At 38.4% G+C, this 13538-nt stretch overlaps 1 protein-coding gene across 3 annotated transcripts in view; it reads right to left on the bottom strand.

The window, feature by feature from the left end:
- Positions 1-13538, bottom strand: part of PARP15 (poly(ADP-ribose) polymerase family member 15) — a 31794-nt gene that overhangs the window by 14596 nt on the left and 3660 nt on the right. For 2 of the 3 annotated variants that reach the window (XM_081069177.1, XM_081069179.1), the window contains exons 2-6: positions 10336-10452; positions 5981-6217; positions 4799-5020; positions 3385-3463; positions 2033-2182 (exon numbers count right to left, since the gene is read on the bottom strand). In XM_081069177.1, the coding sequence (XP_080925303.1) occupies positions 2033-2182; positions 3385-3463; positions 4799-5020; positions 5981-6217; positions 10336-10452 (805 nt within the window). Of the gene's footprint in view, positions 1-2032; positions 2183-3384; positions 3464-4798; positions 5021-5980; positions 6218-10335; positions 10477-13538 lie in introns of those variants that run through there. The other variant, XM_081069178.1, reaches the window with a different exon arrangement.

The following is a 13538-nucleotide window of genomic DNA, read 5'->3' as shown; positions in this document are numbered from 1 at the left end:
TAATTTTGTTTGATTTTTCACAATTAGACAAATAGTTGGCTGGCCTCAGTCCAATGAATCTTCCATTCAGGCTGTAACATCACCATTTTGGTCACATCCAATGACAGCTGGGTTGAGTGGTTGAAAACATGGATTTTGCATTTTGACAGAATGGATCAGATTTCACTCCACCACTTATTAGCTAATTTGTGACTAGTCGGTTCCTTCTGTTACACAGAGGTCGACATAGTACTTCCCTCACAGGGTTGTCTGAACATGGAAAGAAATAATGGATGAAAAATGCTTAGCACAGAATCTGGCACACAGAAAATATTGAATAAATGTTACTTTACCATCATGAAGATCGATTATCTATCTATCCATCCATCCATCCATCCATCCATCCATCCATCCATCCATCCATCTACATCTATCTACCTGTGTCTCCTTGATTATGTGTGCGTTATGAATTGTCTCTTTTTCAAAACTCCTTTTTTTTAGTTCATTTGTTTTGGTCTCTGACTTTGTAATGGTGGAGGTTTTCCTCAAACATCAGGTGATCTTTGTCAGTCCATTCATCTTCAAGAGTGAATTTGGAAGCTCCGTCTGCAGGAAGCTTGTTGACCAGTAGGCTTCAGTGTAAGGTGAGCAGGCAGTAAGTACTGGACTTTTGGGCAGTCAGTTTGTCCCCAGAAGAATCCTCCAATCTCATGTCTGGAAGGCGTAAGGCTATCTGCTGTTCAGGGAGCCCCATGGGGAGAGGCTGGGCACTCACTGTTCAGTACAGAGACGTCACTGAAACAGTTCCCTCTAGCTCCCTATGGTCATCTCATCTGTGCCTGGTGTGCTAAGACCAAAATCTCTCTGGTTTAGTTTCTGTAGAGAATAAATATCCCATCTCTGGCCGGGGAAGAGCAAGGAAAGTTAATGGTACACAGGATGGGGGGTGGAATCAAGAGGTCTAAGTGCTCCTCATACAGAATTTCATCCAATTCTGTTTTCATCTCTTTTCTTGTCCCCTGCTTTCCAGGTTTCTGCTGCCTCCAGTTCCTGTCTAGGGGCTGCCATTCTCTCCCACAGGTACAAAGTTTTCTCCACCCCGTGTCGGTTACCTACACTGGCTAGCTGCTTCCCATCTTCTGAAAATATGTTGCTATCTCTTGTTCATTGTTGTTTTCCCTCCAACTCTCTTTTTCTCTGTGGGTTTATATTTTTTTAATTTCTTTACTGTTGCTTTACAGTTTCAAATGTGGCAGGGATAAATGCAGTCTGTTCAATTTACCATGTTTCAAACAATTGAATGTTCTTTATGTCAACATTTTGAATAACTGATACATTGGATATTATACAGATTCACTTCTGCATTGTATTTTGCGATTTAGAAAACATTTAAATATCTATTTCTATGTATATTTTATCTTGCCCTTTTAATTTAAAAATTAATGTTTTATAATACATAAAATATATGAGTATATGTATATAAGTTATAAATGAATAGACACGTGGAGTGGGCATGCTCAAAAGTGTTATATCAATGGGGGTAGTCAAACATTTTAGGGAAAATCAAGAAAAAGAGTTTGAATTTCATTTTGGATTAGTATAGTGTAGACAAGAGAAGAGTTAAAGGAGGTGAGATGTGAGTACTAACTGAGTTACATAAAAAGGAAAATAAAAATAGAACTTAAACTGATTAAATTATAAATGTGCAATTTTGATAGTTCAGAGCTAAAAAGGGGATGACAGTTGACATTGACTAAGTATGATGTATCAGGTACACCCCACCTTTACATTGCTTTGCCCCCAACTAACGCTTCTTGGGAAATAGGCATATGACAGGCAGAGAAACTGAGGTTCAGAGAGGTTAAGTGATTTGTCCAAGGCCACACAATGGTAAGTGGTATAGCTGGAATTCGAACCCAGGTCTTTCTGATTCCAGGGTCTGCATATTTTCTACAAACCTCTCTGTCTACTGAGGGCAACAGTAGCCATAATTTCCTTCCCAACATTAGTCATATTAAAAGTTACAAGAAAGGATATTGCTTAAGTAAAGTACCTGATTTCAGATTAAACATCCTTGCTGTTGAGTTTACAATAACATCTGCGCTTTCTTCAGTGATATCTCCAAGAGCAACCTGGAAAGTAATTGCACCAATTTTCATTTGATATGTTGTGCACTTAGGGTTAGTGACAGTTCTGAAGAGACCTGAAAAGAAAGAAGATGGATGAGAGAATAGCTGGCTCCTGCCCGAAGAACAAACATGATGGGGACCAGTTCTCTTCCCAGTTCTCCGCTTTCTTTCTCCTAGGTAAACCCAAACATCACCATGTCTCCTAGCCTATTAAACTGCTGGGTGATCTTTTTTAAAGGATATTAGAAAACAATGCTTTGTGGCCATGGAAGTATCTATATTTTCTCTCTTAAATAGGATGAGGCAGAAACATTTGATTGGCCCGTCTGTCTATAAAAGTTGCTGTGTGAGAAAGAAGGGGATAAAGTGCACACTCATTTCATGCTGACATCTCTGGGAGATTCTTTTTTTTTTCAGCTTTATTAAAGTATGATTGACAAATAAAAATGTTATATATTTAACGTGTACAATGTCAGGTTTTTATATATGTATACATTGTGAAGCGATTGCCACAATTGAGCTAAGTAACACACCTGTCACCTCACACAGTTACCTTGTGTGTGTGTGTGTGTGATGAGATAGATCCCTTGAGATCTACTCTCTTAGCAAATTTATACAATACATGATTATTAACTATCGTCCCCACGCTATACATTAGGTCTCCAGAGCTTATTCATCTTATAACTGAAAGTGTGTACTTCTGGGAGATCCTTTTATTACTGTTTTACAAAAAGGAAAATGGTCTCAGAGTGGTTGTCCAATGTTCAACAACAGCTCACTAACCAAACATGAGCTCTTCTGCCACTTTATCCCCCTGGAACAGCAATATCAAGGCTGCTCTGAGGAAATTACCTTTAACATGTTGGCATATTATTGTCCACTCTATGTTCTGAGACTTTACAACTTAGATATGCCATTTTTACATATCCCTTAAATTCTTTAGATCTCCCTTTCCACATGTGTACAATGGCAACAGAACCACCTGCCCCTGGGGCCATGGTTAGGTTTAAATAATATAATTTATATTAAAGCAATCAGTAAAGTTTAGTGTCATGCATAGTTATCTTTTATGATCATATCTTAGAAAGTCTGGCCTCATTACCAGTGGTGTGGTTCAGAACAATATGATTTATTCTTTGCGTGTCCAGAGAATGGAACATGCTCTAACAGCTCCTCCATCACTGATTTGTTCTTCACAGGCAATTGTCTCTTTCTATTGGACTCCAGCTAACTAAGCAAAGGGAAATATTTCCTCAGTGGAACAACTTTACCAGACCTTGGAAATCTCTAGCCATGAGAATCTTGTCTTCATTAGGATTTTCGCTTGACCACCTAGTGAATTTATCTAAAAAGGCCTGGAAATGGAAAGAAACACAGTTACTGACCACAACAATGTTATGAAATATTAATCCAATTCTTTGGAACAATGAACATCAGACATCAATTAGGAACAATAGTCCTCAATAGATTTCCTCTTACCTCAGAGACTTTTTAATTAAAGGGTTGTGATTCAACCTAGGAATTTTCTCAATAAATGCCAGTGCTGATTTACATTATTTTGTGGGAAGACCATACTTCCTTCCCAAATGCCTGAGAATAACTAAGAACTCAGAAAAGAAAATTATATTTGATATATTTTTTAAAGTGCTATGTTAGGAAGTTGTAGCAATTGCTCTTAAAGTCAGGTAACAGTAACTACTTCTGCAACCAGTTTTGAGGTTTGCTATGTGCTAGCAATTTTAAATACATCCTCTTTTTCTTTAACTTTTATTTATTTTAAGTGTGTTTTTCCAGGACCCATCAGCTCCAAGTCAAGTAGTTGTTTCAATCCAGTTGTAGAGGGGGCAGCTCACAGGGGCCCATGTGGGGATCGAACTGGCAACCTTATTATTAAGAGCACCGCGCTGTAACCAACTGAGCTAACCAGCTACCCCCAAAATACATTCTCTTAATTCTCACATTCTGAGAGGTATTATTGCCATGCTCATTTTACACATAATACAATGAGATTCAAAGAGGTTATTTCACTCAACCTTTAAATGTCAAAACCAAGATTCAAACCTAGCTGTACCTTTCTTCTTTGTACTCTTTTCTATTGTTTGCATTTTTGTTATGAGTTTGCACAATTTATATAAAATCGATAGAACTTTTTCAAGGGTGAAAGTAGAGTTTGGTGAGCCAATCAGCTAAAGGGCACTTCTCAAGGAATGGCACCGTACAAGGGCAGTGCTAGTGCTAAGTACTTGGTAAGTGCGCTTTGACTGCTTGTCCACGACTAAGTATGGTACTGGTATCTCTAGCTTTAGACCCTCATAGACTTTTACAGACTGGCTAGATTCTATCCAAGTAAGTAAACTCTCGTGGTTTCTCTTCTCTGCCTTTTTCCCTATAGATAAAGCTTTAATTTAGTCATTGTTAAAGTGTCTCGGCCACTTTTATGCCAATAACTTTCTACTTTCTAAGAATTTATTTATTATAGATTATATTGTCTTTTGATAAACTGTGTAAGAAGGATTGTATGTGTTATCAGTGTTACCTCACAGTTAAGCCACATGACAACCCCCATCAGCAACTAACACTTATGGGCAAGGAAGTGGAAAATGCTGCTATTTATAAATCTACAAAGACATCTGATTGCACTTAGGTTCACTTGCCAGAATGACTAAAAAAATATTCATATTTAACCATACCTGACGGCTTTCATCATCATCTAAATGTACCAGAAAGTGAACTTTCTGTAAGGTTTTCAGCCACACGCTGCTACTATATTTGAACACTTCTGAAAGAATTAGGTCAGCAAAAACAGCTTTGGGAAACCCCAAATTTCCTGTTCCAATCATGGGAAATGTGATTGATGAGAAAGATTGCTGTTCTACGGTCGTCAAACATTTCTTGATTATGTTTGCCATGATCTGAAATGTACAAAATACGTTTACATAAGTTAGGGCTCAAGCTGGTGGGAAACAGAAAGAACTGTGGCTCCATCAACTCTGACTAGGCCCTCTCTATTCCTGTTGGCTTTGTCAGCGCCTGGGGAGTCAGAAAGGGAAACCAAGAAGAGGGGAGAGGACTTTCCAGAGAGATTCAAATGAGTGCAGAAGGGCATGGTCCAATAGCATGAGAATGGTTACAAAAATAATAGAATCCCATCACAATTGAAAGTCACGTTTATGAAGAGTTTTAAGCAACACGGGGAAATGTTTACATTAAATTTTTAAAAGCAGGATTAAAACATGTTTGGAAGGGAAATCTCAACTAAGAAATAAATATGCACAAAATAGGTTTGAAGGAAACACAGTAAAATGCTAACCAAAGTTATCTCTAGGATTATGATTTTTATTTTCTGCAATATACATATATTACTTTTACATTCTGAAAAAAATAAAGTTTGGGGTTAAACTAGATGTAAAGGTGAGAATTAAGTCATCAAAAAAAGGGCACTGACCCTTCTTCATTCTTCACTACTGTTCTGGCCACATCTCTTAGTGATACTGAGGGATTACTAAACTAATCTTCAGACACTATTCCTGGAGAACCCCAATGATTGTTACTGCTTTTAAGAATCAAACACTCCGAAATAACTAGTAGGTAGGATGGACTCTTCATGGAATGTAATAAAGATTTCAATAAATGGACAGGATTCAATCAGTGCAAAGGTTTCTCAATGTGGGCCAGAAAATTCTTTATTGTGGGGACTGGTATATGCCTCGCGGGATATTTGACAGCATCCCTGGCCTCTACTCCCTAGCTATCAGTAGCAATTGTAATAAGCCAAATGTCCCCTGTGGGATAAATTCCCACAGATCTATAGCATGCCAGAAGAAGATTACCATAGCTATCAAATGAAGTGGAGAACTAAGGACTTTTTCTACCTGCGAAGAAGACCCAGCTCCATTATCCCAGCCTGGAGCCACCACGTGGAGGACAGCTTTGCAGTCCAGATTGCAGCCACTTGTCATGAATATGCTACCCACTTTCTCCTCTGTTTCCTGTCTGGTGGCATTTAACTCTTTCTGCAGCATTGGACCAGCTCTCTGCAAAAGAGCCTGAGATAGTGATCCTCGTCCGAGCTGAAGATCCTTAGGAACAGTGTTGACAATGACATCGGCCTAAAAGAAAACAGCGACGATATGTTAGAGGTCGAATCAATAAATAGTTATTGAGCATCTACGACTTGCTAAGTATTCTGGAGTAATGCACAAGATGTGTTTTGCCTCTCCTACTGACTTGTCAGCCCTACCCTCAAGGAGCTTACAATCTGTTGTTAGTACTTAAACACTATAATGAGGTGAGCCCCAAAACTTAGAAATTAAGGAAATATATTACCCACTACTGTCTAGCAACATGTTATGAGTCAGAGTAGAGCTATAAAAATGAGTGAAACACAGACCAGAGAAAAAGACTGAAAAAAGAGAGAGTGACAGGCAGAAGCAGAAAGAGAGATCGAGAGAGACAGGAAGAGAGAGAGAATTGCTTTTAGGCAGGCAAGAACTGAGGATGATGGTTTTGACATTATTAAAATATATACAAAAAAGAATGGGTCCTGAAGAGGGGGTCTGGCCAGCCCTAAAGGCCTAGACAAAGGATGGTCACTGGAGTGAAGGGACACAGTGTCCATTCAGGCCTATCCAGGGGCATTGAGCTCTCCAATGTCTGTTCTGAGACTATGTCTTTGGTGAGTGAGATGGGTCATTACCTGATACCAATAGATACTAGATATTCAATTCATCTAATTTCATCATATTGTGTTCACATTTGGAAGGGAGAATACTCAGATCAGGTGCATTTTGAGTATTCTGGTTCCTTGGGGAGCTCTTCCTCATCATAAGGGTATTATGCTAAGTGAAATAAGTCAGACTGACAAAGACAAATACCATGTGATCTTGTGTATATGTGGACTCTAAAGAACAAAACAAATGAACAAACAAAAGAGGAACAGACTAATAGATACAGAGAACAAACTGATGGTTGCCAGAGGAGAGGAGAGATGGGGAGTTGGGTGAAAAAGGTGAAGGGATGAAGAAATACAAATAAGTAGTTACAAAATAGTCACAGGGATGTAAAGTACAGCATAGAGAATATAGTCAATAATGTTGCAACAACTATGCATAGTGCCAGGTGGGTACTAGACTAATCAGGGGGATCACTGCATAAATTATGTACATGTCTAATCACTATACTGTATACCAGAAACTAATATTAAATGGCATTTATATATTTTTTTAAAAAGTGCAATGTGGCTATGTCTCTTGGCTACATAACAGTTCTATTTCTCACTCTAAGTTAATAATCGGCATTCATGGATCCACTTCTATCTTACATGAAGTTAGTTAACATAAACTAATCTCCAGACCCGAGAAGCTCCCTGCCAGGGACAAGAGTGAGTGAGCCTTCTGAAAAAACTGGAGCCAGCCCACTTTCACCTCACTCCCATTGGCGGCCTCCCTTTCTACTTACTGATTCCTACACAGTTTGGGGAAGCAATACATCAACGTGTAAAGAAGTTAAATAGTCTTAATGTTTAAATCAGCTCAAGATAATCAAAAGAAACAGTATTAAATACATAATTATTAATTACTATCAAATTTCAAAAATGGTAGGAATCATTTAGACTGCACTGGTTAGTCTAGGACAAAGGGGATAAGGGATATAACTGGGACAGGTAGAAAGAAGGTGGTAAGGCATTCCAGGTGGCTGAACATCTAAGAAAACACATAGAATTGAGAAAGGTCAGAGAATCATCCAATTTAGCTAAAGGAGAGTTTCAATGACGAGAGACAGGGCTGGAAAGGGATTTGGGGCCAGATGATGGAGGACTCTGAAAACCCACACTCTTGGGGGCTTTATCCTATAGGCTTTATCCTTTATCCTATAGGGAGCACCTGATATGTTTTTGAGATGTGCAGCAAACAGTAATGTAGAGGACAGATTGGAGGGTGAGAGACTAAAGGCAGGAAGGTGAGGCCAGTACTAAGGGGAGACTGGGGGATGCTGAAACAACAATGGACTATGGGAATGAGAAGGGCATGTACAGAAGACACTGTGGAAAGAGGCTTGGAAACAAACTGGATAGGGAAAGGAATTCAGAGAAGAAAGTTTAAGAGGATTCCAAAGTTTATACAGCATCATCCAATGGTGAGAAAAGGTATCCTGCTACGAGTTGATGAGAGTTTAATAATCAACTTAACATGGGGGGAGGGGGGTTCACAGTGTGAGGGATATAAATGATGAACGTCTAAGTATTACCTTGTCTTGTACACCTGAAACTAATAAATAAAAAATAAAAATAAAAATAAAAAAACAAAAATAATAAAAAATTTAAAAAAAGAGAGAAAGGGATAAATAGACAGAGAAAACGGGAATTTTAGGGCAGTCAAACTACTTTGTATAATACTCTAATGTTGGATACATGTCATTATATATCTGTCTAAACCCATAGAATGTACAATACGAAGAGTAAACCGTAATTCAAACTATGGACTCTGAATGATAATGTGTTAATGTAGATCCATCAATTCTAATAAATGTACCACTCTGAAAAAATAAATAAATAAAAAATAAAAAAATAAAAAAATAATCAACTTAACAGACTATGGAACGGAAAGACCCTGGTTTCCTTCTCTATAAGATGAGGGCAATTGATATCTATCTCAGTTAGATTATAGTACTAATTGGGTGAGGTCAAATTTAAAGTGGTCCATGGTAAGTAGATAATGATAATAGCTATCATTTTCTGAGTCTTTAGTAGGTGCCAGGAAGGTGCTAAGTGTTTTATATATTAATTATTTTATTTAAACCTCACAACAACCTTAATATTGTCATCATATTTATAGATAAGGACATTGAGGCATAAGTGAGATGTTGATCAAGTTCAATGGCTGGTCAGTGGTGCTAGAGTGATATTTGAACCCTTCCACAACTGTCTTTAGAACTTGGTCTGTGTAACCACTACACTATGCCTACCCCTAGAGTGCAAAAGAAACTTACTGTACTTTTATGTCATCCAGTTCTTTCCTAGTCTGATTATATTCACCAAGTAATCTCAAAACAGTCAGCTACACAGCTCATTATTACCGGAAGCCATGGCAATTATCTTTCCTGTTGCAAGTTAAACAATTATAATTCCAGTTTTACAAATGCATCTCTTGAATTTGATTAGTGTCAGATCAAGTCTGGGTAAAATGATATGATTGAACTTCTCGACCTGCAGATCTGAGGACAAGGTACTGAACCCATGTGACAAAGGAGTCTAAGGACTCTATTTAAAATTCTAGAGAACCCGAACAAGCCGTCTGGCTGCCTCCCCTCTGCCATCCCATTAGCTGCAGCAAAAGCAAAGAATGTTTCCAGTGGCTCATAATCCATAAGAGTCTCCAAATTTCTCAGAAGGATTGTGTTTCCATTAGTCTTGAATGTGTGCCAACTGAAGGTAAATAGCAAGTGTCAAAATGGTGGGGGCTATAGAATTCTGAAGAAGACTCCAAATCAGTAATTCTCAGCCCTAGATGCATATCAGAACCACCTGGAATGCTTTCAAAAACTACTAATACCTAGACCACATACCTGACCAGTTAAAATCAGGATCTTTAGGGGAGGGGCCTGGACATCAGAATTTTTAAAAGTTTCCCAGGTAATTCTGATGTATAGCCAGGAATGAGTTTCATGGATGTCAACTATAGATGGAATAAAGGGCCTACATCTCCTGCTAATTGATGATTCCAAGGAAAAGGAAGCATAGGAGGAGAGGGGCAGGCAAGAGCCAAGCTGAGCATTTTGCACCTGTACTGGTAACCTTTCTCCCTCCTCATTCTGCCTTTGTCTCAGAAAGGGCTCAGGCGGGAGCAACAGGGTGTGTTTGTGACAGGTGATATTATAAATGTGATATATATATATATATATATATATATATATATATATATATATATATGTCTTTCCCATTAATACTGGTGGAACAGGAGAGGAAAACAGAAACTGGGTTGAGAGTAGGTCAAGATAAGTTGTAGCAAAATAAAAGAGGTGGATTTCACAACCTGATTTGTGGTTAAACTTGGATATCGCCATACGACGACACGTAGAAGAATATGAGATGGTAAGTATGGCCCTGCATGAACCTCAGGTGAGTTTAACTTCTCAAATTTCTATGATCTTAATTGTTGACGTCAAATCTCAGAACCAGTTAATTAGATCTCATTGCTCCTTTGTGGATTTACTAAATAGCACCACTTACACAGAAATATGAAACATCTCCACTTATCAACATGAGGTTCAGGCCTTCTTTGGTTTGGGTTGAGGCTAGAACATTTCCGGTTGAAAGACAACCATTCCAGCTTATTTGGTGTCTTGCCTAGGAAGAAAACAGTGAAAAGAACAATCAGGCAATGTTGCCTGAAGACTTTCCTCCTAGGTGCCCAAACAGAAAATAATTGTATTTCACAGACCTCTCTATCTCAACTCATAACCAACTCTAAGATTCAAAAGCTTACAATTTATTATCACAATGTTTGAGTATCGATTGTATTTAACACCCCAAATGCCAATGAGTTCTTTTACTTATTCCCCTAAGAATCCCAGCCTAGCAAACCCTGTGCATATCCTCTAGCTCTTACAATTTAAAGGCACCCTGGTCATATTTCCAACTGCATTTCTTGCGTGAGAACTTTCTATATATAATCCCAAAGTCTGCTTTGCTTGCCAGTGTAGCACAGAGAAAGCGCAGGTAAATTAAGGCACCCTCCACACCAACCCAAACCCTCTCATCCAGTGATTGACAGGAGCTGGTGTAAAACTACCCCAGCAGCCTAGCCTCCCAGATTCACTCTGGGTTTCTCCAGTGGGATTAAATGGTAACTGATTTGACAATGCAGCCTATCAGTGTCCTTTACTTCCCTATTTAAATCATTTGCCTTTGAATCTGTCTCAGTTCCTTTTCTGAGGGAATCCATACAAAGACATACCCCTTAGTTCCCTAAAATAATACATTTGTAGTTTGACTATTAGTCAGTCATAGAATTTTAGAATTTAAAGAAGCATCACAGATCATCTAGTACAGAAACTTCATTCTCCTGAAAAGGAAACCAGTATGCAAAGAGGTGAAGCCTCTTGTTCAAAGTCAAACTAGTAGCTAATAAAAGACACAACACTTAAATTCATTTTTCACAGAAGAGGAGACAATCTACCTGATGGTATTTTCACACTTACGAATAATAAAAATATGGCACACATCACCCCCCATACACCCCACACCTGTGACAGACATTATCCATTGGTGTCAGCACGCTTTTTCAATCAACCCAAAGTCTGAGACTCTTTCTCAACACAGAGCTTAAGGCAACAAATACCATTTGGTCAGCGGTAACCCATGAAATGAAATATATTTTCCATGTCTGATCTAAGTCAAAAAGGATATGAATTTTCTTTGCTTAAAAGAGCCTTAGAGAATTTTTCATACTGTACTTTCTAAAACAAACAGAAAACTCCAGAAGTGCTGGTGATGGGCTTCTTGATCAATCTTTTTCACTTGCTCAGGAATTTCATTCTTCACTTTGTACTCTTCTGCATGCAGTCTGGTATTAATGACCTCTCACCCTGAAAATCCCTTGGGTATAGACTCTTTCAAAGCACTGATGTGAGGACAAGAAAACCTCCCAGAAGAACCAGTCACATTTTCTGTCAAATTTTGTTTTTCCTTTTTGATGTTTTGGTTGGTGTCTTTGTGTTACAATTCCTTTTACATCCTCCAAACAACCTATTATTATGACCATCTCCTTGAACATATCAGACTCAATCAAAATCCTATCATTGTCCATGCAGCTTTTTATGTCCTCCCATACTGCTGGCTTCACATTCAATTTGGTGATTTGATATTTAGACATAATATGAGAGAATTTTTTAGAAACATCTTCTCTCCAGATCTGGATGACATTGACCTTTGTTTTTCCTTGAGTGAATTTGGTGGCCACAGAGCTGAGTGTTACCTTCCAGCCCCTCACAGCTGACTTGGGGCCATGTTACCTCACAGTGACCCCTCCCCCTTTGATAATTAGCATTCCAATCAGGTGATGCTTTCTCTGCAAGATTCTTCCATATGAGATGACTCAGGGCCACCAGAAGTAGTGCCGGCAACTTTCTCAGGGGCTTCTTCCTTCTAAACAAGGCTGTGTCCAAAGACACATGATAGGGAAACACAGAGATGGGCCTTTCATTGAAGACAAGCTTTTTGGTCAAGTAGGTAACCACCACTAAAAATCAAAAAGAAAAAAAAGGTAGATATTATTCAGACAAAATCTTTGGCCTAAAAAGAAATCCTGATACTAGTGAGATTCTGAAATACAATGTGTCTACCTAAAATGGTACCACTGTCAAGTAGCTCAACGAAAGATGGAATAGATCTATTTTATTCATGTTTACTTTGCAGTGAAGTTTTGTAAAAATTAATCTGAGTTTCCCATTGACATTCATTAGAATATTGGAGAAGTGATTTTTTTTTTCTGGGAAAAAAATAATCTGGTCCTTAGAGATTAAATAAATACAATCAATCATGCATGAGCAATTCAAAATAACCTATTAGAAGTAAAGTCAATACCATTTTTAAAGGAATAGTTATAATAGTCAAAAATATTAAAAACAATAGTGTGCTGTAATCAAAAGAAGTCATAAAATTAGGTTGAATTCTCTAGAAGGATAGCCTTCAATGGGGATTCATGTGCAAGTGATTTATTAAAGTTGTGACCTCAGGAGAAACCTGAAGGAAGTGAGAGATGAAGATAGAGAATGTGGTTTAGGTTAAGCCTGGCTTCTGTCTGTCCTCAGATAGGGAGCCTGCAAGGAGCTCTGGAGTATATAGATTGCATCACAGTGTTGTCCTAACTTTGAGACAAGTGAACTGGGTTCTTGTACCTCCACACCAGTCAGTCATTGTCTATGGGCCACACTGGTTGCGAGAAAAATGTAAATTCCCAGGCACCTCAGGTCTCCTGAACTTCAGCTTCCCAAAGGGAATCCTCTAGGGAAGGTTTTAAGTGTGAGTCCAATGAGACCCTAGTGTATCTGGGAGAGGCACCAAAGGAAAGGAAGAGCACTTAGAGAAGTCTAAAAAACAACTGCACACGTTTGGGAGAAAGCAAAAATTGATGCTATAGGGAAATTGGGGTTAAGGGAAGATTTATTGGAGGATTGTGGTTACTGTTTTGTTACTGCATGTGAAACAATTCTAATTGGCTAGATCTCACCAGAGACTTGTTCATAGCCTTGAATTAATTCCATATTCCAGTAGGAATGTGGTAGTTTTGGTGGATTTCCTAAATTACCTATGTGTCCCCTAATCTGACTTCATTTGTGCACGAAATGGTTAATAATAACTGTAAATATGAAGAAAGAAGAGAAATTGATTACCTTTGTTGTCAGAAAACTCAACCGGGGCCGAACTCTCAT

This window comes from Rhinolophus hipposideros (genome assembly GCF_964194185.1).
Source record: "Rhinolophus hipposideros genome assembly, chromosome: 2".
Classification (NCBI taxonomy): Eukaryota; Metazoa; Chordata; class Mammalia; order Chiroptera; family Rhinolophidae; genus Rhinolophus; species Rhinolophus hipposideros.
This window is presented reverse-complemented; position numbering and strand designations above follow the sequence as displayed.